General features: G+C 43.1%; 1 protein-coding gene across 1 annotated transcript; it reads left to right on the top strand.

The window, feature by feature from the left end:
- The first annotated feature begins 3,304 nt into the window (after nucleotides 1-3,304).
- Nucleotides 3,305-8,029, top strand: LOC122164550 (neuropeptide Y receptor type 6-like). Its single transcript, XM_042826650.1, has 4 exons — nucleotides 3,305-3,536; nucleotides 5,645-5,734; nucleotides 5,836-5,870; nucleotides 6,638-8,029. Exon 4 carries the CDS (start codon nucleotides 6,848-6,850, stop codon nucleotides 8,027-8,029), a length of 1,182 nt encoding a protein of 393 aa, XP_042682584.1. The 5' UTR covers nucleotides 3,305-3,536; nucleotides 5,645-5,734; nucleotides 5,836-5,870; nucleotides 6,638-6,847.
- The last annotated feature ends 17,085 nt before the right edge of the window (nucleotides 8,030-25,114 follow it).

Genomic DNA, 25,114 nt, shown 5'->3' with positions numbered 1-25,114 from the left:
AAACGGGAAGCTATTATAAAACGTAAATCAATGCAATCACATTCCTATTTCAATTACCCATATGTCTTATCTCTTTCAGTAAGAAAAGAGAACAGTGTCTTGGCTGACCCAAACAATAAAGATGCTAACCTTTCAGCCAGAGAGTGCATCAGCCTCCATCTCAGCTGTACGCCAACTGAAGAAGGTCCAGAAATGAGATGAAAGTTCATGGCATGATACAATTTTTAAAATGAACATGCTACACGTAACTCATTTAAAGACAAAGTAGATTTTAAAGTGGTGACTTTTCATTCTAGGAATGACCTAATTGGGAGGTAATGACCAGAACAAGCAATCAAGGATATTGCTCAGCTATTCTTTAGAACTATGCAATAAAAGGGAGTGAAACCTAAATGCCATGTAGACTTGTAAGTGAATTTTTGTGACAATTTTTCTCCAATTAGGAAAAACAACAAATTAAGGATCAGTGTCTCAACTGATAGATACACATCAATCCTTCTTTATCTGCAGGGGCTTTGGAGAAAAGTTCACAGTGCACTCTTGGTTGATTATCAGACATTGCTTTTCTGATCAAATCATAACCTATTTGCTGAGGAGATGCTATTCAGGGCTTGATATCTCCATAAAGTAGGAAACCATGAAAGGACTGGGTTTTTCCTCCATCACAGCACACTGTCTTACCCTTTGCAACAAGAACTGGCACATCTGCCACTACCACAAGAGAGGAAGAGTTCCCATTATGTTTATTTCTCTGCACCCCTTTGAAGTACTACAAAGACTAATGCTTATTAGCAAGAAATATTCCACGTCTTTCAGAGTTATTACAGGTCATTGAAGCAGCTCTTAGCCAAACTCATACTGAAGAACTCCTCAGCAACAGGCTGTTACTGACACTATGGCTGTTATTACAAACTCAAAGGTGGAAATACTTATTATGCATTCTAATCTTCCACTCTCCTCGTGGTCTGTATGCCATAGCAAGCACAGTGCCTTCACTCTAACCAAGATGAGACTACACTGCATACACATGAGCCCCTGCTGAGCTATGGGCTGGCAGGTTCAGATGACAGTGCCCTGTGCTCTGTGCCTGTAAGGGTTAAATGCTACCTGGTTTAAAAGTACCACAGCAACATTTACCCAAGATCATGCCTCTAGCTACAGTATAACCAGCAGCTTGGCAAAGATGTTCTAACTGGAATTATTACTCTAATAATACTATGTAATTGGAATAATTCTGATAGGTGGTTATCAGTGTAATGACTCACATTCAGTACAATGAGACTCACTGCACCATTATTTTAGAGGTTTTTCTGTTCATTTGTTTGTTTTGCAACAAACAAATGTTTTTTACTGCAACAAACAATTGTTTTTTCCTGGGGTTATTGAAAACCCCAGTAAAACCCCTAAAATCACACTGAAAATCCTCCCAGATTCTTGAAGCACTGAAAAACCACAGAGGCAGAGAAACCAAATTTACACCTGACTGTCTTTACCAACCCAGTCAGTCTTAACCACATGCATTTCCAGTACTTTGTTATCAAGTCACACACTCACTCAATTTACACTCACTACCTGCAATCCCGCCTTCCTGTAAGCTACCGATGTCGACTGATAAAGACTATTTTCCCGTCATTTTTATTGAGCAATTTAGAAATATCACGATCATTTATATAAAGCAAATACAATTCTGCTATCCATTAACCTTGTTTGCAAATAGACACTGCAGCATTTGGATGAAAACAATCCACCTTGGGCCCTGCGTACCCAGCCGTGGATTCTGCTCAGTGTGTGCGCCTCTGACGTCAAGCATCAGCAACCAAGAGCAGCTACACCCACGAGCCTCTGATGTCCGATCTATTGTATCTAATTCACAACAGGTTACAACAAATTCAGCCCATGGAAGGTAGCTGACAGACACAACTGTGTAATAAATGGGATCACATGTTAAACACTTCAGCCCTTCCACAGATGTAGGACTGCATACAGTATTAGAAACAGATGACTGTGTAGATAAGCAATCTGACCTTCGATTAAAATTTGTAAATAGAATCAGGACATCTTTTAATTTTACTGGCTTATTTCATTTCTAAACAACGCATTTTTATGGCTTGTTCTGGAACACGTCCAGCACATTTCATTTTTAGGTCTTGATTCATTTCCTGGGTTAAACCACAACCAGGGGCAGAAATTGTAAAGCGCTTTGGAAAAGCTGTATTTTGCAATGTTTTTGACATAATCAAAATCAGCAAGAGCTAGAAATGTTCTAGAAAAGTATACTCACATTGCACACTCACAGCAGTCTGCCTAAAATTTCAGAATCGAGAAACCATTCTTGGAATAAAAAGCAATGGGCTGAAGTGAAGGGAATTTCAGGGCGAGGTTTTAAGTGAATCTTCCTAACAGTATCTGAGGTACTGGAAGGGATAACCTAGGATCACCACAGATGTTCACAAGACAGGTTAGGCAAACACATCACAAATAGAAACAAAGTACAAAGAACACAAGACTGATCAAGGCTGAGCTGAGAGGCCCCCTCCAGCTCTCTTTTCTTACAATGACAGCAGCACGACAACTAACAATATTTTCTGATAGAGTTCCAATCTGAACTCTTAGTACAGCAGCAGTCTTGCTTATTCCCAAATCCTGCTGCTTTCAGAACACTCTCCAAAAAGCAGAAGCAGTATGACAGACTCCAGCATCCTCAAATGTTTGGTCTGCAAGGTTCCAGTTCTCTAACTTAAGGGAGAATCCTCAACTTGTTTTCATGAATCTGTCCCCACACAAACAAATGCTGACTCCTGATCATTTCTACTGCCTGTTGTTCCTAATTCTGGAAAGCCACTGGACAGCTCAGTATGAGAGACCAGGACTGGGTGATCATGGACTTCCACTGGAAAAATAGCAGTTGTAAGAAGTGTAGTAACAATAAATCCCCTTCTCAGTATAACATGCTGTGCTTTACTTCTCATGAAGATTGTTAGAACTCTGGCGTAAAATTTAAAATAGCACTTTACAGTGGAAAACATGATGAGTTTAATTGCAATAGAGCAAATGATGCACTTAATAGGACATCGATATCTCCTCTCAGTTAAAAAAGCAAGAAACCATCTGCAAATGTTTACGTATGAAATCCAGCATAGGGAAAACATTTGCAGTGCAGAACAAATAATTGAAAACAAAATTGCAAGATAAGGTGTTTGGGCGGAGGGAAGCAATGCAGTGAGGAAAAGCCACCCCCGTGACTGCTGGTCCTTTCTCCTCCCTGCTCACTGCTGTTTGCCTCTTCTTGGATTCCAGAGCTTTATTCCTCAGCAGCCTTTCTGCAGGCTGGCGGATTTGATCACGGTCGGAAATTGTGAAACTGTGGTTTGTTTCAGCAAGAGAAGAGAGTTTAAATACAGCTTCAGCAGCAGATGGCTCTGCTTTGGAATCTTTTATACACAAAGGAGATGTGTTTGCTGGCTTTGTAATCAACTCAAAAAGGGAAAAGAAATTTTGGTAACGACAGAGTGGATACAACTCGAATTTTTCATCAGGTAAGAAATCAGAGAATCTATAAACTAGTGAAAAGCTACTAGGATATGTCTCCTAAAGGACAATTGTAGTCTGTGCATCCTATATTTAAAATTAAATGGAAAGTTTCATTCAGATTGCAATACTTTGGAATTTAAAGGACAGATGACGTTTGCAATCAAGACATTAACCGATCACTTTGAGGGGATGGAACTATGCATTTCAGGTAAGAAAATACTTAGAAAGCCTTTTAAAAACTTCTTCTAGTTTAGACTATGCTGTAATTTTTTCATTTCATACGTTTCAGTAATGTTTCTGCACCTAGAGGAATGAAAGAATCAGGCTATGTGGATTATCATTTCTCACAGTGAACTCTCACTGTCTACAGGAGAGAATCTTTTCTGAAATGCATGGATTAGGGGTTGAAGTAAGCAGCAGAGATGAGTTCTCTCCTTAAACACTGCAATCCTGTTCTGACATCAGCTGTAATTGCAGTTCAAGGATTCTTATTCTGCTAATATTTATCAGTTTAAAAAAATACCAGTCTGTATTACACAGTTCAACACGCTGCAGTGAGTTCAGGTGTAACTTGTTTTTCTAACACTACGAGTACTCCAGATGTTTAAACAAGACAGGTATAAGCATTTCATTGTCAAGGAAATGTTTAAATTGCCTTTCAGAATGACATGCATTAAAGTGAGCACTTTTTAACTCACAATATACAGCAAACAGTGAAAAGAAATTAATCTTTCTTTTTTTGAGTAAAGAATGACAACGTGGATGATGAGCCTGCTTAAAGCTAATGTATTGAGTGCGCTGCCCAGAAGGCCAGCATGGGGATTTGTCCTCAACGGCAGGCGTTGCCAAGGGGAGCCCCATGGCCACAATGAATTACTGGCAGAGGACACACAGCCCTCACTCACAAACTATCTTTTGCAGTCATGGATAAACAAGTGAGAGGAGCAAAAGGTACATAAAATATTACAAGTATGGCTCAGCCTCATGACCTCCTCGTCCCTGCAGCTTCTCCTGCTGACATAAATAGCAGGAAAGAACAGAGCTTGTCTTTCAGGGTATCTCTTTCAAAGCCAGAGCCCCTGCTAACACCTCATCTTTTCTTAAACAGCAGCTCTCAGGCTAGCCAGGTGAACACTGCAGGCAGTGCAAAGAGGAACATCGCCACTGGGACAAAGCAGCCAGGCACTGGACTCTTACACATCTGGAAGTGACAGCAAAGCTCATCAGGGCAACAGGCTCCTTGTCCTTCCAGCACATGCATTCTGCTTATGAGAAATCCAGCCAGGCAATTTGTGCAATTCTAGGGAGAAGCAGTTTGCAGTGCATTCCAGGAAATACGTGCCTGCTGACACCAAGGCACATCACCGATTTGTGCTAGCTTCAGAATTCCTCCACTTTTGCTTGAACTCAGAGGACTTTTTCCAAGTCAGTGCACACCAATTAGGGTACACAGCTCTTTTCCTGCTCTACTGGGCTCCAGACACCTGTGAGAGACTACAAAGTCCAACCAACGACCCTTAAAGCCTTGTTGACTGAGTTCTTATGCCATTCCCCCACTATAGCTGAAGCAGGGCCAACTGGCCCCATTCAAGAAGACTCTAACGTTAGAGCCCTACTACAAATTAAGGCATAGCTGGAACATCAAACCACGTATGGGCACACAGATCTACAGCCACTTCTCATTCTTGCATGACTAAGTAAAATACACTATTAAGGTATATTTTAATCAGAAGGACAGTGATAACAGATTCTACAAAGGCTTGTTTGTTTTTTTAAACAAACAATTTCAAATTCTTAATTTAAAGAACACAAAGCAGAAGTACGAGAACAAAGCAGTTCTGGATATAACTTTTTGTGCAATATTCTTTGGGTAGCTGTAGGAAATGAAACAGCTATAAAATCATATTTTCCAGTTTACTCTTGGACTTGCACAAGGCACCAAACAGTTTTTATTCCCTAGTGATTAAATAGCAGCAATCATTTCTGTAAAAAGGTTGATGAAACTTATACATATAAAAATTGCTTTTAGTAATAATAAAATGTCCACCCATCCCTTCCTCTTTTTGCATTTTCTCTAACATTCCAATGCTTCTCCATCCCATTCTCTCCACAGGGCTCACAAAGCTATGGCAGTTATTACTAGGGACGACAACTGACCTTGCAGCAAGTTTTCCAATAATTCCTACCTCAACAAGAAATTATGGTGAGTTCATGGCTGAGTTTTGAAAGTTGTATGCATAGCATATATCAACCCATCTTTAAATTTCAAAACTAACTCCTACATCCTCTTTTTCACTTCTCCAGGTTGGAAACAAAGTCCTTTTCTGGTTAGAAAGCTGGTGAGCCTTTGATTTCAGATTAACTTTTTAACTCAGTGATAAATTCAGACCCACTGAGATCTTCTGCTGAAGCCAATTCTTCCCATTACTGTTAGTTTCATAGCAGCAGAATTGTTTTGTATCACGTTCTTTACCTGACAACCGTTAGAACTGAAAAAAGAGTCCACTCTGTATCTCTGGAGTACATTATATTTAATCACAGAAAATGTTGGGGGTATCATTTGACAGCCTTGTACAAGGGTGAACAGAGTGCAGGGAAATGAAAAACAATCTCTGGATGGGAAACAATCAGGTGAGTAACTAAGATGTGATCTTTGCATAGTTAACGCTTTTCTCAAATTAGGTTGAGGAAAAAAGACATGCTATCTCTAACATGCAAGCAAATCAAGGTACTCCCTTAAAGATGTCATTCACAGAGGTGTTGAATAGCACTTAAGCTCAAGGTGCAATGCAATGGCAGGTTCCAATTCTTCATTCTTCTGATAACAAAAAAGCAACAGACTGCTCTCACTGGAATTCCTCAAACCTTGCTAAATCTTTGGCTGAGATCTTAAAAGGTTTAATTTTGAAAAGCAACATTTATCTGTTAGAAGAAGAGGATTTGTATGAAAACGTTCACGCAGCGTTGAACAGAGCTGTCGCTGCTATTTCTCAAACATCACAGTCACAGCTAACAGTCGGAACAGAGCCTTAGAAAAGGAGGCTCAGCCTCCACCCACCTTTCTGTACAAAGCCGCTAATATGACGCCATTTGCTTTTCTTTTCAGAACTCGTCAGTGCAGTAAGTAATTACATCAGATTTGCTTTAAACTTCAAGGACACCAAATACAAAGATTTCATCTTTGTTTTTAAAGATTTAATTGCCGCCTTGTGAAGCTCCAAGAAAAACATCTTCTAAGTATCAAGGGGATGGACATATTCACAGATGCAAAACCTTCCTAGCTAGGTGTTACCCACAGTCTGGGAAATGCTTCACAATGGATGAAGCCATTGGGCATCCTTCAGAGATTTTACCTAATCAAACTATGCCAAACAGCAGTTATTCTCACTTTTTGAACTTTGATACATGTCAGCCTTCCTTCCCTGCAGTATTCTTGCTTATTACAGCCTACATATTAGTTACAACGGTGGGGCTTTTTGGAAACCTTTGCCTGATTGTTATAATAAAGAGACAGAAAGAAGCTCAAAATGTTACAAACATTCTGATTGCCAACCTCTCCTTATCGGATGTGTTGATCTGTATCATGTGTATTCCTGTCACAGCTGCATACACTTTGATGGATTACTGGATATTTGGGGAAGCTATGTGTAAAATAAGCTCTTTCATACAAAGTTTATCTGTCACAGTCTCCATTTTCTCACTTGTACTGATTGCTATCGAGCGATACCAGTTAATTGTAAATCCTCGTGGCTGGAAGCCTAATACCTCACATGCTTACTGGGGAATTATTTTCATTTGGGTTTTTTCACTCATGATATCCATCCCTTTTTTAATATTTCACCAACTAACTGATGAACCCTTCAAGCACCTGTCCTTCCACAGCGACTTCTACAAGAACAAAGTGGCGTGCATCGAGGCCTGGCCTTCCATTACAGAACGGCTGATTTTCACCACCAGTCTGCTGCTTCTCCAGTACTGCTTCCCCCTGGGGTTTATTCTCATCTGCTATCTCAAGATATTTGTATGCCTCCGGCGGAGACACAATAAAATAGATAGGATGAGAGAGAACGAGAGCAGGTTGAGTGAAAACAAAAGGATTAATCTGATGCTGATATCAATTGTTGTGACCTTTGCAGCTTGCTGGTTGCCTCTCAATATATTCAATGTTGTTTTTGACTGGAACCACGAGGCACTGATGAGCTGTAATCATAACCTAGCATTTACACTGTGCCACCTCGTGGCCATGATCTCAACATGTATCAATCCCATCTTTTATGGATTTCTCAACAAGAATTTTCAGAAGGATTTGATAGGGCTTGTTTATCACTGCAGGTGTTCAGCATCACCACAGGAGTATGAAAACATCGCCCTTTCAAATCTGCAAACTGATGTGTCCAAGGGATCTCTGAAATTAAATAACCACCCTCCTGAGAATGCCCAAAATAACCCAGAAGCATCTTCTAAAATTTTGTATCTTGCTGCAGATGACCTTCTGTAGCTCTTCATCCTGGTACCTCCTCATCTAACTGAAGTTAGAGGTGGTCTTTGCTATTTCATTCAGCAAATGAAACAGAATCGTGTAAGGTCTACTTCCCAAAGGTGTACTGCTAACAAGCACTTTATGATGGTATTGATGCCAATAAACCATTTCCAAGAGTCTTAAAGAACAATGAATATCAACAGTGTTAACATCTTATCTTTTAATCCACAATTTCCAGGTCACCTTGAAAGTATTTCCATCAATGCAGCTGTCCTTCCTACACAGCTGGCTTTGCCCAAGTAAGCCATCAATACTGAGGTCTCCTCAACTTCAGTCTTTTTATAAACTGATTTTTGTCTTTTTAACTTTCCAGCCCTGCACCATCCCCATCTCCAGTACATCGTTACTTCACACAACAACTTATAAGTAGTTTTTACTGAGAGGAAGGCCCCTCAAGTTACCCTAAGCCTTCAGTAGTGCCTTCCTTTCAGCTCCAGCACAGTTTGCTTTGCTTTTGCACCGGTTCAAACTTTAACTACAAACTGTAACTTAACATGAGAAAATGTTAGAGTTGGAATTTCTTTTTTTTTTTTTCCCTTTACTTTAAATGAGCACTAAACCAAGCCCCATTTGCTGTGCTGCAGATTTGCATCAGACCTCTGCTGATCAAGACAAAATACGTGTTTAGTGTTTCTCCTAAAAGCATTTGCATTCTCCTCAAAACCACCAGTACAGATCATTGCTTTCTCTGTTACCATCATCTCTGGTCTCTAAAACTGACCTAGAATCTCCATTATGAAATAGACATGCTATGAATTCAAAGTAAATTGTTTCTGCTAATTATCCAGATTATGGGTTTCTCTTTCAATAGAAAAAATAGCTTTCTGCTTTAATTTCCAAAATATCTTTGCCATATCTCTGCAATAGCCAGAGGTCCCGCCTGAGGCATTTGCAGTTGTTTCTGTTTGACTATGTTTGAAAAGAGCTTATAGAATCCTTAGAGTTGGAAGGGTTGGAAGCTTCTTCTGTTCTGCAATGTATGGAAGCCTGAAGATGTAGTACTGAATGCAGCTTCTCTCAAATTAAAACATAATAAAAATCGTTTTCTGGAGTGGTCATAAAAATTAATGAACCCTATTCCTCACCCATGCGATATTGCCAACATAAAAATCAGCTAAAATTCACCTGTTTAAATGATACACTTTAGTCCAACAACCGACTGTCCTAGAAATCAACTTGCTTTCTCTTGTTCAAGCTACAAGAAAAATACTTGGTTGACAACTGCTTCGTGCTTCCCCCTGAGCAAGATCTCATTGAAACCTACCAGGGCCTGATCCCACTGAAGTCATAAGAGCAGTGATAGTTGCAGGAGTAAGAAACTATTGACATGGAAATCAAGCATATGAGTGACAGGTATGAATTAGGTTTGGCATAATATAGCACTTTTCTTCTAATTAGATCAAATATAATGCACGTGAAGTAGAGCACATAAACAGCTACAGCTCAAACATCTGCTTTCTGCATTACAGAAGGAAAATCGGGAGAGAGCTAAATGCCTAGCAGGGGCTAATAATCAGCTCTCAAGAGTATCTTACTATTAATGGTTCCCATTAATTACAACCTTCAGTCAGCTCAATCACTGGGCTCCTTTCACTGCTGATCCACACCATCTGCTTGCCCAGCACAACCGGCACTGAACCAAGCAGAAAGCAGTAACCCAGCCAGCAACACTGAGACACATCGTGCAGAAACAGAGGCGCTGGTGTGTATTTGCAGTTGGTCAAAGTGAGGATTTAGAATCCGTTCTCTGCTGGGTAAGACTCCAAGGCAATGAAATGATTAATTAACTCCATTTCACCTGCTGAACTGAGAGCAAATCTGATTCAGGAATTTCGCTTCCTGTGGAGGTCCCAGTGCCCATGCAGAACGCCATCACATCATTCAGGCCGTTCACAAGACTGTAACAACTTACAGCAGCACAGACACTACAGGCTGGGTTACCTTCTCTGAGGTTGAAACATGTCTCAACTGCAGTCTTTCCCACACCTGAGCACAGCAACAACAGCTCAGGACTGCTGACTGAAGCGATTCACAAGCACATGACATCTATAATATGCTCCACTTCTTGTGTATTCAACACAAGAGTTAAGAATGCTCTCTTCTCACTGTGGCACACATCTCAGATAGTATTTAGGGTTTGAATGAGGTCCAGCTCAGATTCCCAAGTGTGACTTTGGCCCAAGCATCCCCTGTGCCAGTATTACCATCTCACAGCCGTGCTCAAGTGCGCTTAGTTTCACAGTAGAGGTGTTTTCAGTGGTTTAAATACAGCCATGGAATGAACACTAGTCTAAATCACATGTTCAGAGGGCCAGCAGGAACTCCTGTGACCCTGAGAAGGCCAGGACTGATGGATGCTCCCCTGACTGTTCCTCTGTAAGTGCTTTGGCAGTTCATATTTCTGACATTAAACAGTTAAAGAAAAAAAAAGGTTCCTATTGCTTTTTGTGATATCAGCTGTCTATTCCTGTCATCTTGATCAGGGTTAAGCAATCCATTTTTTCAGTCTGATCCTCAGAATAAGAGGTTCTTCATTACCAGGTGGAAGCTCTCTGAGCAGCGAGACTGCTTCAGACCAATGTGAATAATAACACTTGTGCCTTGATTTCTTTCTTGCTCTTCCTCACACTTTCATTTGATTCAAGTGCTGGTACTCCATTTCAGTTCTGAGCTTTCAGTTATCAAGTATCTCTTAATGCTGTGCTTACAAAAATCACTAACAGAACAGAGCACCATCACTGCCCTGAGGGTATCACCCTTAGTGCTGAATCTTCTCTCACCACATCCACTGACTTTGTATGCAGCCTGATATCTAATTTCCAGACAAATCAGTAGGAGGGAACTGACTTTAATAGGAATAGAATCAGATAACAGTTAATCAGATCACAGCTTTGCTTTCCATAATACTGTTACTTGATGTAACCTCACATCACATGGGGAGCAGACACATGGATCACACACAAGGAGCTGGTTAGTTCAGCTACCTGAACTCACAGACACCATCCAAATGTACAAAGACAGCAGTGATGAGGGATTAAATAATGAAAAATTGCATCAGGACACACTTGAGGTGGTTCAGTCACAGACCATCTCCATATATTTATAAAGAACCATGTAAATTAATATATCCTTACATATCTTCTACTTTATGGTTCATCAGTTTAACTGTAAACACATGTAACTAAAGTTAGATACCTGGAAAACAGCGTTTATTGTGAGAATGATTCTGCAGAACAGAGAACCTGGTTGATCATTGATTGCAATTATGTGTGTGTACAAAAGCAGTGCCAGTGCTGTGCGTTATTTAAATACTCTGATTCCTCCTGTCTGCTGACAACCATCACCTGTAAAATACTGTCACATTGCCCAGCTGCTGAATATTATTGCTTATATCAGTAGGACAGTTCTGATGCAAACAGCTCTGGAAATTGCTTTAGCATTTCATATGTTCACTTCTTAGATGAACAGAAACCAGTGACAAGAGAGATATTTGCTTTTTCTTGGGGAAAAGGAATTCAAAGCACTGTAAACCCTCAGTATTATAAACGCTTAACTAAAACCAATGCAAACAGCTGAAGAGCATTCTCAGGGCTCACAGCACTGCCACCCCTTTTGGTGAAGATGGACAGGATCATAAAGCAGGGAGCTTTCAAGGGAATTCATGACTCAAGGGCAGAGCACCGTTTTACTGTGGCACCTCACGATTTGCACTCAGATATCACCAGCGTGTTTGGAATACTGTTTTTCTAGATGTTTTGCAAGGATTTCCAATTTGTCAGTGGAAGTTTCCCTTCAGTAGCTCAGAAAACATTATCTGCAGAACAAACTGCAAGAGCTTTTCCAAGTGCTGCCCTGCAGCCCAACTGGTACATATTTGCTATGAAAGTAGCTTCTACTATTGTGTTTTAACCCCCTGAAATCTGAACAGGGAAAAAGTCTTTTGGTTTTTCTTGTTTTGGGCCAAAATCTTCACATTTCCCATTATCACTATTTATTCCCACAAATGATAAAAACCCCTGGGATGCTATAATGGGAAGAAAAGTTGCCACACTATGCCTCCACACTGTTGTAAATGCATCAGAGCCTTTGAAACCTTTATATTCACATCTCCACAACAAAGCAGAACTCACCTCAGAGCAAGACAGAAGTGGAATGATCAACACAAGACACACTGTCAGCACACGTATGGAGAAAACTGAGCAACAAAGAGTTCAGAGAAGTGGCAGAGGAACTCAGTTAAGAGAAAGGGCAAGCAGAAATAGCTGCAGTTATCAGCAAGACTCAATATTACTTCCATTTTCTGTGAAATACTTGTTCTTGGAATCACAAAATGGCTTGGGTTGGAAGGGATCTTACAGACCACCCAGTTGCAACCCCCTGCTGTGGGGGCTGGATGCCTCCCTCCAGATCAGGCTGCCCACAGCCCCTCCAACTGGCCTTACTAGCCTCAGTTCCATAACATTTCATGGAACATATGGAATTACAGACAAGATCAGCATCAGAGAGACATTAACCCCAACACAGCACATCCTGCAGAAGGGAAGGACACCTGCTTCCAAACTCAGATGTGAACCCGGCGTTCTGCCAATGAAATATTTTAAAACAGCATTTAGAATAATATTTTCATAGTAGAGCTGATCTAAAATGAAGCTCTGAGTAACTTCACAACAAAAGGTCAGACAGGTTGCAGATGTAGTCAGTGGAACTTCATAAACTCCACAGATGTAGAATGACACTGTCCTTTTACTTCCATGCTAATAAGCCACTTAAAAATGCTCCACAGTGACAACCTTAGAATTATCTTGTCTACAATTGCTCGCTTTTAAACAAGGCTCCTTTGGCATACAGCTTGGTTACCATGCAAATGCACTGACTGATGTCTTTTATTTCATTTCATAGGTTTCCCTATTAGTCACAGGCCATTTACATAATGTGATGGAAGTGGCACCTTTGTGGAGCTGTTCTCTGTGCAGAATTCATTTCACCCTCACACCTAGTGAGGAAAGCTTGCAACTTCACTTAGATGCTTTGGCTGTAACAGTCAGAAGAAACATGAATTTATTCTTCCAGCCCTGAATGGATTCTACAGTCACAAAAAGCTGACAAAGTTTGGGATCCCCCATAGAAAACTGCTTACCCAAATTTGCCATCTCGTTTCAGACCAGAGACATCTCCAGAGACATCCTGCATTGTCCCAGCACCTACAGATCTCTCTCCCTACTCAACAGTCCAGGCCTACCGACCTACCCATTGTCAGGCAACAAATGACTACTTGGGGAATAAAAATGGTTTGGTATAGTGTTATCAGTATGATCCCTTATTTAAATTCTGCCTGGAAGCCATTTCAGAACATCATCATAATTTGTAAAAAAGAAAAACCTCACCATGACTGTTTCTGCCATCATGCTGCTGTATTTTCTCAAGTGGTTGGCCAATGGAATCCATTTAAACCACGTCAATTGTTGTGTTGGAGTGTGAGGTTTTTGAGGTTGTTGTGTTTTGGTTTGATATATAAACGCAGCCACTGTTTTATTACACGTGAGAAGAAAGTCTAGACAAGAATGAAATTCAAGAAGTTTGCTGTGGATCGAAACAAGAAAGGAAATCCAGAGCAGTCTTTCATCTCTCCAGAACCAACTACAACGGTCTCTCATTCTTCTGAAATTCCCCTCAAAAACTTACTTAGCTGCCATCCCTTTTAAGGGACTCTGCAGGAATTTAACAGCACCTTGCTGCCCTCACCCCCTTCCCATTGCTTCTTGGATGGACGCCAGTGCGAACCTGGATTCCACTCCCATGCTGGCTGGCAACCAGACTAGCACTCCTTCATTTGGGACTCATTTAAACCACAACCAAATCCCTCCAAAACCACAGCCCAGGCTTTCTCCCAGACTGGCTCATCAGGGCGAGTCCCACAGGCACCACACATCCCCAGCTCTTTGCCAGAAGTGCGGTGCTCACTGCAGAGTCAGGCAGGGAGGAATGGCAGGATGTCACACCGCAGCAGCTCTCAGTGCTGGCATCTGGCTTACTGACCATAAACGTTATTCTAAGGCCGCATTCTCCAGCAACCTTTGAGCATTTCAGAAGTTCCTGCCAACTGGAATCAGACCTCACGTTTGTAAGGCAGAATGCCCCCAAAATGAGGCATATAAGGCTTTAACCATATTTTCCAGTGCTCTTTTTTAGGTAAAACACCACTTAAAACTTTGGCCGTGTTTAGGTGTGCATTCAAAACCATGAGATATTACATTTAATTGTCTGTCTGTGCTACAGCTGAAGTATCTGAAGTCCTGGGGCTGAGTGGGGGTGCAGGGCTGGTGGCTTCTAATTAAAGGCCACACTGAGATTCCTAAAAAAAATGGCCATGGAATTAGTATTGAAACCAAAAGGAAAATCTGAGTTGACTGAAAGGTCATCAAACACAGGGAGATAATTACTGCTTGATGTTCCAGGAAACCCAGGCTCTGACACTAAATTGAAAGTAGAAAAAAAAAAAGCAGCACTGGAAGCCTTTGATGAACGATAACAAAAAGATTCTTTCTTTCCTATTCCCATCATGCAAACAGACCAAGCATGGAGATACTGAGGGCTTTATACAAGAAAACACCAGTGATCATGTAAGCCTGAGCACCCTGCTGAACTTCAAGCCTTTTTTCCACTGACACAGAGGACAAATCAAATATTTCAAAGGGAAAAGTCTTTTTTTTTGTTGTTGTTACTATCATTTACTTTTCTGACTAATTCATTTACAGAGTTGATTAGCTTTTTCTCATGCAGATTTGGCTCCTCACCTCATTCCAAAATAAAAACACACAATCTGCTAAGGTTCTAGGGGAGCTCAGGTTCTGACAGGAGGCTCAGTGGGGCTGGTGCTTAAAACAAAGAAGCAAATAAACAAAAAAGAAAAAAACACTTTCTGGACATTTTTGCACAGAGGGGATCTGCAGCAGCTGTACAAAAAGCACTGGAAAATAACAACAGCAAGTTAGGAACAAAAAGAGGTTGTGAACAGAGAAAAATTACGAGCAGTCAATATAATTAAGAATTATAGTACCTCTAATGCTAAGAAATGATAGCTACTTGTACTCATAGAAAAGCTGAAAAAATACCAACTGCTCATTTAGGAAGGCTTTAAAAACATGTGGGATCACAGAATCCTTGAGAATGGGAAGGGACCCCTCGAGATCATCTATCCTAACCCTCTGTGCTCAGTGCATAATCATAAATTTACCCAATTAAAACTTCAAAAGAAAAAAGCTAAAGAGCTGCAAACCCTTTCTGTAACATTCAGAGGAAAAGAATACTTTTCCATTTGTTTAGTTTCTTTTATCACATTTTTGATCTGCACTGAAGTTACTGAGGAGTCTGGGAAAAATATCAACTGCTACTGCTGGAAACTGGGAGAACTCCTGTGCCTGTATCCTGCAGTTGGCACTGACACCCAAGAAAATGTCCAAAGGCACTTCCATCAAAGTGGCTGAAGTGCCAAAAGCACAAGGAGAACAGAGAGCTGCAGGTGGCGGGGCTGGAACAAACCAAACTTACAGAGACAAGGAAGATCAGATCCCAGCTTCCATGCCCAGGCTCTAGGTGGCACTTCAAGAAGTGAAGACCTACTTCACTGCCCAGACTATAGATGTGCTTTCTTCCCAGCTGAATAAGCAGCATCAGATTCAAAGTGTATGCAGATCCAGGCACACAGGCTTGCCAGAAGAGGAGGAGAAAAAGGAACATGGTTAGAAATAGGTCTGTGGAACAGGGGAAGGAAGAAGAGCCCAGTGTGGGACCTGCACTAGGAGGGTCTGGCAGGATTGCCTGAAGGGTGCGTGGCACAGCACCGGCTGGACTACCAGCAAAAGAGATCCACGGTGTGGGCAGCAGACATCTTGGCAGGATCAAAGCCTTATTTTTAAATCTGTCCATTCCAATTCCAGCGTTTGAAGCCAGAAATAGCTTAGGCATAGCAGGAGCACCATATGGGGAGCACACTCCTCTCCAAGATGGAGCGAGGGAGCAGGGTCAGGCTGCATGCGCCGTGCATGTGATCTCATTTCAGTGGTGAGCATTCATCCAGGCTTTGGCTTTTAGAGTAAACATGGTGCTAATCTGATTGTGTTAAAGGTGGCATACAAGTAATACCTGCCTCAAGGAACAGCTCAATTGCTTTAAAGTAAAACAAAGTCAGTATTAAAGGTTGACACATATTCCTGAAGATCAGATTTGACAACCATCCTCCTGACATTATTAAATATAAAACATAGATACCAGTAAATTTCAGAACTTCTGGATTCTCATCATCGAAGCAAGCTCTTCTGGTCTTTTTTTCCTATATCTCTACCATGCACTGTAGCACTGGCCTCCAAATCCACTACGACTCAATTGATGCAGCTGGTAGGAAACTCATGGGCACTGATATACATACACTCTTGTTAGGTCTGTCTGGTGACAACAGATACAAAATTTGCTTTTGACCTCACACATCTGCCCAAACACATCGGGTCCCCGCTTGCTTCATCAGCTGCTCTGCACCACGTCTGCTCACCACTGAGATGGGATGGGGAGGAACAGAGCTGCAGAGGAACGAGCATCTCTGCAGGGTGTCAGCACATCAAGTCCCCACGCAAGGGCCTCTAGGCAGGGGCAGGTCCTGCAAGCAGCATCACAGGGCCAACATAGCAATACTCGAGTAAACAGAGCTGGCATAAGGGCAGTGCAGACGTTTCCACACGCCTCCCATCGGGGTGAGCAGGCTCATTCTTGGGCATGGAAATGTCAAGGACACGTCGGAGCCCTGTCCTGACAGCACAACTGGACACCACTGCCCCCGCAGGCTGAGCCCCAGGACAGATGGTACCTGCTTACCGGAAACCTGCACTGATGTGCCTGTGCTGCTCCTAAGCTGCAGATGGCTTCCAATGAGCCTCACATGGAACGGGAGCTCAAAGAATGTGGCCCCCAGGCAAGATTCCCCACAGCCCTCCCAGCAGTCCCTGGCTGATATTTAGGGCAGTTTCCATATTGCCTCCAGGCGCTGCACCACAGCTGCAGGATTTATTGCTTATCTACCTTTTCTCCTATAGTTGGTCCCACTAAGTCCTCTCCCTGACCCTCTCCATCAGCGTAACATGCCTCCTCACTGCACAAAGGTATGGCTCACACACTGGACTGCCAGCAAAGCTGGCAAAAAACCCACTGCTGGCAACTCCTCCACATCCTATCACCCCATACCAGCGTCAGCTGCAGGCAGCACTACAAATAAAACATCATCCTACCTGAACACATTAACTTCTACATAAATTACTGAATTTCATAGGCTTCTGAGGATTTCTGGTAGGTTGATTACACATTTCAAAGCAGATGGTTGGCGCTATATAAAAACCATCCCGTTTATTATGCATTTAGCATAATCTACTACCTAGTTTTAACTTCTCAGCAGCCATTCTCCTGCAAAAACAAATGCCTTCCAGTCCTGGTCAAAAAGCCTTGAAAGGCTTAAATATTCACAGGAACGATGATAGAGATGCAGAGAACATCTCCTTTGTATAGCAACAAATTGCCTCAAATCTCACTGCTGTAGGTAAGACAGAAATCTGTCTCACCAGTGCACTAAATACACCATAAAGCACTTTGCTTGTAGGATCAAAGACAGGAAACGTGCCCTCATCTGGGGCTATTACAAACAGAAAAAGTTTTACCCACTTTTACCCAGCCTGACATCCCTAAATGCACACAGGAAACAGATTAGTCCCATCTCAAATCTCATCTCCCATTTTTAGCTAGAGCAGCACAGTCAGCCTTCAGAACCTCTCTGGCTCTACCCAGACCCTCGGTTTCCCTCTGCTTCCTCCTCCCCACCACTCCCTTACTGGGAAAGAGCAAAGATGAAGCTTCTCACAGTATTTAGCAAGAACATAAACATGATGCAATGGCTCAGAACCAGGATTTAACAACTCATAATTTAGGTTTACTAATCAGGACAATGCAAATTAAAGTTTTGATTGGGGAAGCAAAGGAGGGTGGGGGAGAACTGGGGACTTTCAGCAGCTGTAGCCTCTAGGTCAAACAAGTCGTTTCCATTCACTTGGGTCATTTTTTAATTAAAAAAATAACAACTACAAAGCAAGGGAAATCAAGGGATAAATTTTGGCTCCATTAAGAAAGCCATGTGATTTTACCAGTGAAAGTAGCAGGCTACCAAACAACTGAGGTTTCACCAGACCCATCCTTTGCCTCCCTGGGCTTTTGTCTGGGTAGAATCAGAGATTTTGCTGATATATCTGCCCTCATCACTGGTAATGCACAGATCTCTTCTGGAAAGCCGCAGACTTGCCACACACGTACTGTAAACCCACCTGTACCTGCACAACAAATCCAATGACTCCAAAACACGACAGGTTTACTTGTCATGCACAGCCACTCATTTTCCAGAGAGCACCAGTGAGACGCAGGAGAACAAACGGTGTGGGCTTGGAGTTTTGACAACAACCAAGAGCTACACTGAGTAAAGAGCAGCTTGAAACTAGACTGAAAAAGGTGCTGCACTCCCACCCCAAGTCTCTGATCTCACTAGATCAGCTGGAGCTCATAGCCTGGATAGATCAAAACCAACCTGCACAGAAGGCACTCAACCATTCATAAGCACAATATGAAGAACTTCAGCTTTTGATAGACCGTGCTTCCAGCATGGTGAGGAACTCAAGAAATTATAATTTGTCAGACATTGGGAAGGAATTAGTCCCAGGAGCAGCAATAGCCCAGCACTGAGCACAGCAAGGACACAACCAATCTCAGACAGTTACAGAGATGCCCGGATCGCCTTCATATCACTCTTGGAGCCAAATTCAAGCCTGCTTTGCCTTCTCTGCTGTTCATTCCATATAAGTGCCAAATGACATTAACATGAAGGCTCCCTGAAATTCCATCTCACTAACATTTAACAACAAGCTATTGATTTGTGTCTGTCTTGTGTCAAGGCTTGTCAGCAAGCTGCTGTGAAGGACATGTGAGTAACGCACAGCACTCCAGAGGCATTCAGTGGCCACTGCAGCTCCCAGAGGGACCTGCACGCTTCAGTAATCCAGACCATTCCACTTTCCCAAGCCAGATGGCCAATTGATCTGATACTGCAGAGCAGGGCTGCACTAAATCGCTTTGTTGTGCTTCATTACACAGTCTGCTTCCAAGTACAGTCAAACACCTTCAGATCATCCGAAAACAGCAACAACAAAGGAAGAACAACAGAAATGCATTAGTCTCAAAACTGTCCTGATTTAGAGGCACAGCAAAACACTGTTCAGAAGTCTTGATCCTTGTTAGGGAAATCACTGCAATATACAGATTTTCCTAGCAAGTACTCTGCACTTGGAACACTGCAAAATTTTTTGGATTTATTAAAAAAAATCACCTCTGTTCTTTTCTCAGTTTTGAAAAGAAGGAAGAAAAAATGACCCAAACTCCTTCCACATCTCTCTTTTCAATTGTATTGACATTTTGTCTTTATCTCCAGAGACCAGGGTTAAAGTTTCAGCTCAGTCACAAGTTCAGGGCTTGATGGAATTGCTTCAGTCCTTAATAATTATTTGTCCACATTGTAAAACTATTACCCCCCAATCTCCCTCCATTAGCCTCTGTTGTTTGGCCACGGCAGCAGGCTATGTGGCTGACACCTGAAGCACACACTGGGCTGGGTCAGCTGGGCAGTGCAGGCACTGCCTGCACAGAGCACACTTCCAGCTCAGCAGTACTGTGTGCTTTAGAGGGAGAAAGAAAGAAAAAGGATCAACTCCACACAAACTTTAAGAGGAGTGAATACTTTATGGATATATTCCCCAGCAGCTCCTGCGTACAAACTATTCTTGGCACTGGAGAAAACTCAAGGTTATATCATGCTTAGATTGCATCTGATTAATTTTTCATACTAAAAACGTTCTCCAAGTCAGATGGCTGATATGTGGTTATTTAGAAAGCAGAAGGAGCAGACAGCAAAAAAAAAAACAACAAAGCCCTTAACTTTATTCACTGAACAACCTATGGCCTTGCTCACCAAATTGAGTTCGATACTTTTGAGCAGGGAAGGAACTACAGAGAAGGATGAATCTTCAGGATTTTAATATATCCATTTCTGTGGCCATTAGAGCTATCCTTTCTCAGTCAAGCCAAAACTCTCCAGGGTAAAACCCCAAAGCACAAAATGCTGGTTTATCTGGATAGCCTCTGGGTTATCTCCTGCTAAGGTAGGAGGGTAGCAAAAGTTAGTGAAAGACCCTTGGGTCACCTTCATCATCATCATCTATGATTAACATGGGACCGTGCAGGAAGATGCACAAGGAAACTTGGTGCCCTGGTTTGTCTATCATAGCTCTGCCATGACTGTCACCTTCATGTGCAGTTTGCTAACAGGCAAAAGATGATCATCCTGCCAGGACAGCTCAGCAGGGACAGGGCATGCTGCAGAGGGCACAGAGCAGCAAGCAGAGTGTTTGCCTGTGCTGGTGCAGAGAGGGGCGAAGCACTTGCCCCCCCTGCCAGGTGCAGCTCAGGCTTGTACAAGCAGTGCAAAGGCATTTCTGCCATGCTCCTGCCAGGCAGCATTTGCGAGAATGTCACAGGGAAAGGAAAGTAAGTGCTCCTTAATTATAGCCCTTCTGTTGCTCAACTTGGGGGTTTTATCAAAAGGGAGAAAGTACAGAGGGCAGCTCATCAGCTGCTCCTAACAAATGAAGCTCCGCAGATAGATTTTTCAAGTGATTAGTGGCACAGACATGAATTTCACAACTCAAAACCTATGCATTTTCATCCAACAACTACCTTCCTTAGGCAAGACAGGATCAGAGAGGGACAGCTGACAGCCAATACAGCCTCAGATGCTGCTGTTTATATCACCAGAGTACACAGACTGAAAAAACATATTTTGCAGTTCTGTTTCCGAAGTCCAAATAGTTCTGCAGGCTCCACGTGAGGCTTTAATTAGAAGCAAAAGCCCTTGGTGTACCTTTGCACATAATATTCTCACATGACAAAATAACGCCTGCTGGCCAAAATGCCATTCAGCAGCATCTCAACACCGCCACTCCCATGCTCAAGTTTGAAGCTCTAATGACAGAGCCAACAGCTGCCAGAGACTCACAAGCTGAAATGGGGAGTGGAGCATCTCAGAGACAGATGATACAGCCTGAGGGGAGCTGACAATGAGCCTGGTGGCAGCAGACAGCTTAGAGGTGTGCAGTGCTCCTTCCCTACCTGCTGGTACCAGGAGGTGATGTGTGCTTGCAGGTGAGATAGCAGCACCAGCGGGGAAAGCTCACCTCACAGAAGCTGGGGTGAGAGAACCTGTCCTGTAGAACACAAACTAGATTTACTTAAACCTCCAGAAAGGACAGCATTAAAAAACAAACAAACAACAACAAAAAAAAAAAAAAAAAACAACCCACCCCTCTTTTATACCATTCATTACCTGATTTCATGAAGGTGAAAGTTGAACAACCTTCACCAGTGACTTATTACCTTTCTGAGTAAGAGGGAAAACAACTGTCTGCGCCAGAGTGAAGTGTGTGAAGCTGAACACAGCAGTGTGCAGAGCTGTGAATCTCTCAGTCCCTAACAGCCAGAAAGGGAGACGTGAGCTGATGTTCTTCTTTTCTTCACACTTGATTCCATGAGAGTTTCTGGTGGGTGTCAGCCTCTGTGCCTTCACCCTCTCCCAGCTCTCCAGCACAGCAGCCAGCCCTGCAAGGACAGGGAGCTCTGAGCTGAGGGCACAGCATTCACAGCACTGCTGCAGTACTGCTCCTTCTGCCCCCTGTGCTCTCATTACAGAGCACTGCAGACATTCACTGTGTAACCACAACCTGCCGCTAAGAAACACCAGGACTGTAACTGAACCTGCCACTAATAGTTATAGTTAACTGCCGACCATGCAACCATTAAAGCACTGTCTATACATCATACAGATTGACATAAACTGTTCTCCACCTATAGTTAAAGCAAGCCTACAGGGTCTGTTGCTGATGCAACAACCTCCTCTGCCCTGCTCTCCCCTGTGCTCATTTCCAGGTGCTGCTTCCTACCACCAGCCCCCATCTCCACGGCAGATGCCCCGTTACACCCCTGACAGGTCCCTCTTGGACAGACTCCAGCTCTGCAACACACACTTGGAGTTACAGTCTCCTGAACCCCAAATTACCCCAGACATTGGTGCACTGCATCCAATTGAGGATCCTCTTCCTTACACAGCTACAGAACTACAGGAATACACCTGAATTCATATGGGACACGATGGCAAAGGCTGATCCCTGTGCTTACACAGGCTCACGTATAATCGCTCCGCAGATCCCAGCAGAATTGACTCACACCCTGTGTGCACACAGTGTGATCAAGATATGAGAAGGAATGCATTGCATAAATACACATTTGCCAACGGGAGCAGAACAGCTGAGACCAATTTTCATTTTTGCTTCTGTACTTAAATATGCTTTGTATTTTCCTTCAGCAAATGATTCAATTCGTCTCAATTCAAGTAACACAATGTAATCTCCCTTTTGATTTCATTGTTCCTTCCTTCCAGATATACAAGTTCAAAATATTTTCAAAATGCATTCAAAGTATTTTTAAAATAGGAATATTTTCAAAATTAGCACAAATCTCCTCCTAATGGGTTCAGAACTACATGCTGGGAGTCTTGCAACGCATTGATTTTTGGTACATAATTTAAAAAGATTTCCAAAGTACACCAGCAGGAATCTGAGCTGCTACTTCCCAGGAAACTCTAATGGACGTGGCCACTCAAGTCCCCCAGCAGACCAACCTGCAGCCGCTCTCTTCTGGGCCCAGCCAGGATGATGGATGGTGCTGGTGGAGCAGCCCACGGGAACACAGCTCACAGCTCACCCAGCAGCACAGTTCTGAAGCAAAGCAGCAAGCAAGGTTGCAAATAACAGGCTGGAACAAGAGACACAGGGAAAGAAGCCAAGCAGAAATCTGGATAGCGCCCGTAACTTGCAGGATGATGCTTAGGAAGATGGAATGCCCAGCCGTTACGCTCTATGCCCAGCAGCTTTGCTCGCTGCTAACTCTGGCAGATCTGACCTGACAACTTAAAAGCTTTTCCCCACCAGCCATAAGTTCCCACAAGGTAAAATATGTATTTACGTACAGACAGACCTGCCAAAAAGCAAAGTAGAGCTCTGCTGAGAACTCCTGTAACCAGGAGACGGGTGGGGAAGTGCAGTCCAACACCACCCCATTCATGAATGTGGTTTCTTCTATCCTCTCCTCCCACCTCCTGTCTCCCTCTCCCTCTCCTTCCTAAACCACCTCAACATTGCATTTCACGCCCAAGCTCTGCCATGAAGCAATGGCAGTGCTGATACTTCCCTGGGGAAGAGCTGAGGAGCTCTTAGCACAGGGCAGCCCAATGCTCTCAGCAGCAGCTGGGACACCAAGCACGGCAGTGCCATGCACACACACGTGTGTAAGGACAGCAGCAGCAGGTCTCCTTCCCACGCTCCCCCAGAGCTGGGAGGCCGCCTGGTCTTGCACACATTAAGTTCACACACCACATTCTGGAAAGCAAATGCACCAAACTGTCAGCGCTTCTGCAGGAAATTATCACATGCCATCTTTGCTAGAGTAGAGTAATTGTGCTTTCATGAGACTTGGCTCTCCAAATTGCAGAGCTGCCGGCAATAATTAAGAGAAATGGCACACCAGCGTTGTAAGGATTTAAGGTTCCATTAGCTGTTGAAAGAGGGTTTTATACAAGCAGTTGTTGCAGGAACCCTCTCTCAATAAACAATTCAAAGGGATTACCCACACCAAGCCAAAGAGCTGCACATTACACTACAGCACTTGTCCTTGCTCACCCACACCTCTGAAACCACTTAGCAAGGCAAAGGATGCTAAAGCAATCAGCACATCCAAACTGCTATTGCTGCAAGTGTGCACCAGGACCCAAAAGTCTGCCTTAGAAATTTTACTTATCTGTACTTACATACTCAAAAATTAATATGCCAGGACTTGTATTCTTACTTCTCATGTATGCATTTTTGTTAGTCTGCCCTCACCTGAAGATGTTGGAGCTAAATGCAATGCACATTTGCATTAGTGAACAAAAATTTTCCCTCATATCCAAAAGAATTAAATGAAAATCTCAATGCTGAGGTGCTACCACACTGTGATACTGACTATTAACACTATGCATGTATCAATGTGGGCAATGCAATGTAACATTATATTAAATCCTTTAAGAATAAGTCCTATCAAAGAAACACTGGACAGAAAGCATGCCCTCCCAGAACAAGGATGGTATTTGCAGCACACACTGCTATGTGGGGAACACTGCACATCACCTGCTTGGTCAGGACACGCAGTGCAGCATTTGCGGACTACGTGAAGACACCGAATAGTTTTAAATAGTGAAAACAACAATAATGTTAAGGACCCCTGCTGTGGCGGTATTCTTACAGCTTTAATGCTCGGTAGCGCATCACCTGTTTAGTGAGAAGCAGGGTGCTGGTGCCACCTGCTGTCTGCTCCGTGCTGGGCAGATCAAATAATGCAGCAAACTCAGCTGCTTCATACCAGAATCACCCACGCTGTGCCTCCCCTGAGCCTTTCATACGGACAGCTGAGCCCTGCCGTAGGCCCTGGGGCTGCTGCTCGGCCACAGGCTGTATCTTACACCAGGTACGTGGGGGAGGAGGTTGCTGAGCACTAAGCCAACGTGGTGCATCACACGGCATGGGATGGGCACTGCTCTTTTCAGACATCCCTGCACGCAAAGCGACACGCTGAGCACATGCAGGGAGCTGACAGCAGGCAGCCCAGGCACCCAGGTGGTGACAGACCCACATCCAGTGGGAAATCTCACCCAAATAGTAAACGTATGTCATGGAACCGTCTCACAGTGCAGTCGCAGAAGTTTGTTAGGACCCAGCTTGGAGGCACAGCAGTACACTGTCTCTGTAGGTATCAAAGTGTCCTACCCAGGACTGGCAAGTATCCAGCAACGTCCACCACTCCTCAAATTACCTATAGATATGT

The sequence above is a fragment of the Centrocercus urophasianus genome, unplaced genomic scaffold (assembly GCF_019232065.1).
Source record: "Centrocercus urophasianus isolate 14NV4802_14NV808 unplaced genomic scaffold, USGS_Curo_1.0 seq_26, whole genome shotgun sequence".
In the NCBI taxonomy this organism is placed as follows: domain Eukaryota; kingdom Metazoa; phylum Chordata; class Aves; order Galliformes; family Phasianidae; genus Centrocercus; species Centrocercus urophasianus.
This window is presented reverse-complemented; position numbering and strand designations above follow the sequence as displayed.

Excerpts from the sequence above, each read along its gene's own strand:
- LOC122164550 (XM_042826650.1), top strand. The coding sequence starts at position 6,848 with ATGGATGAAGCCATTGGGCATCCTTCAGAGATTTTACCTAATCAAACT.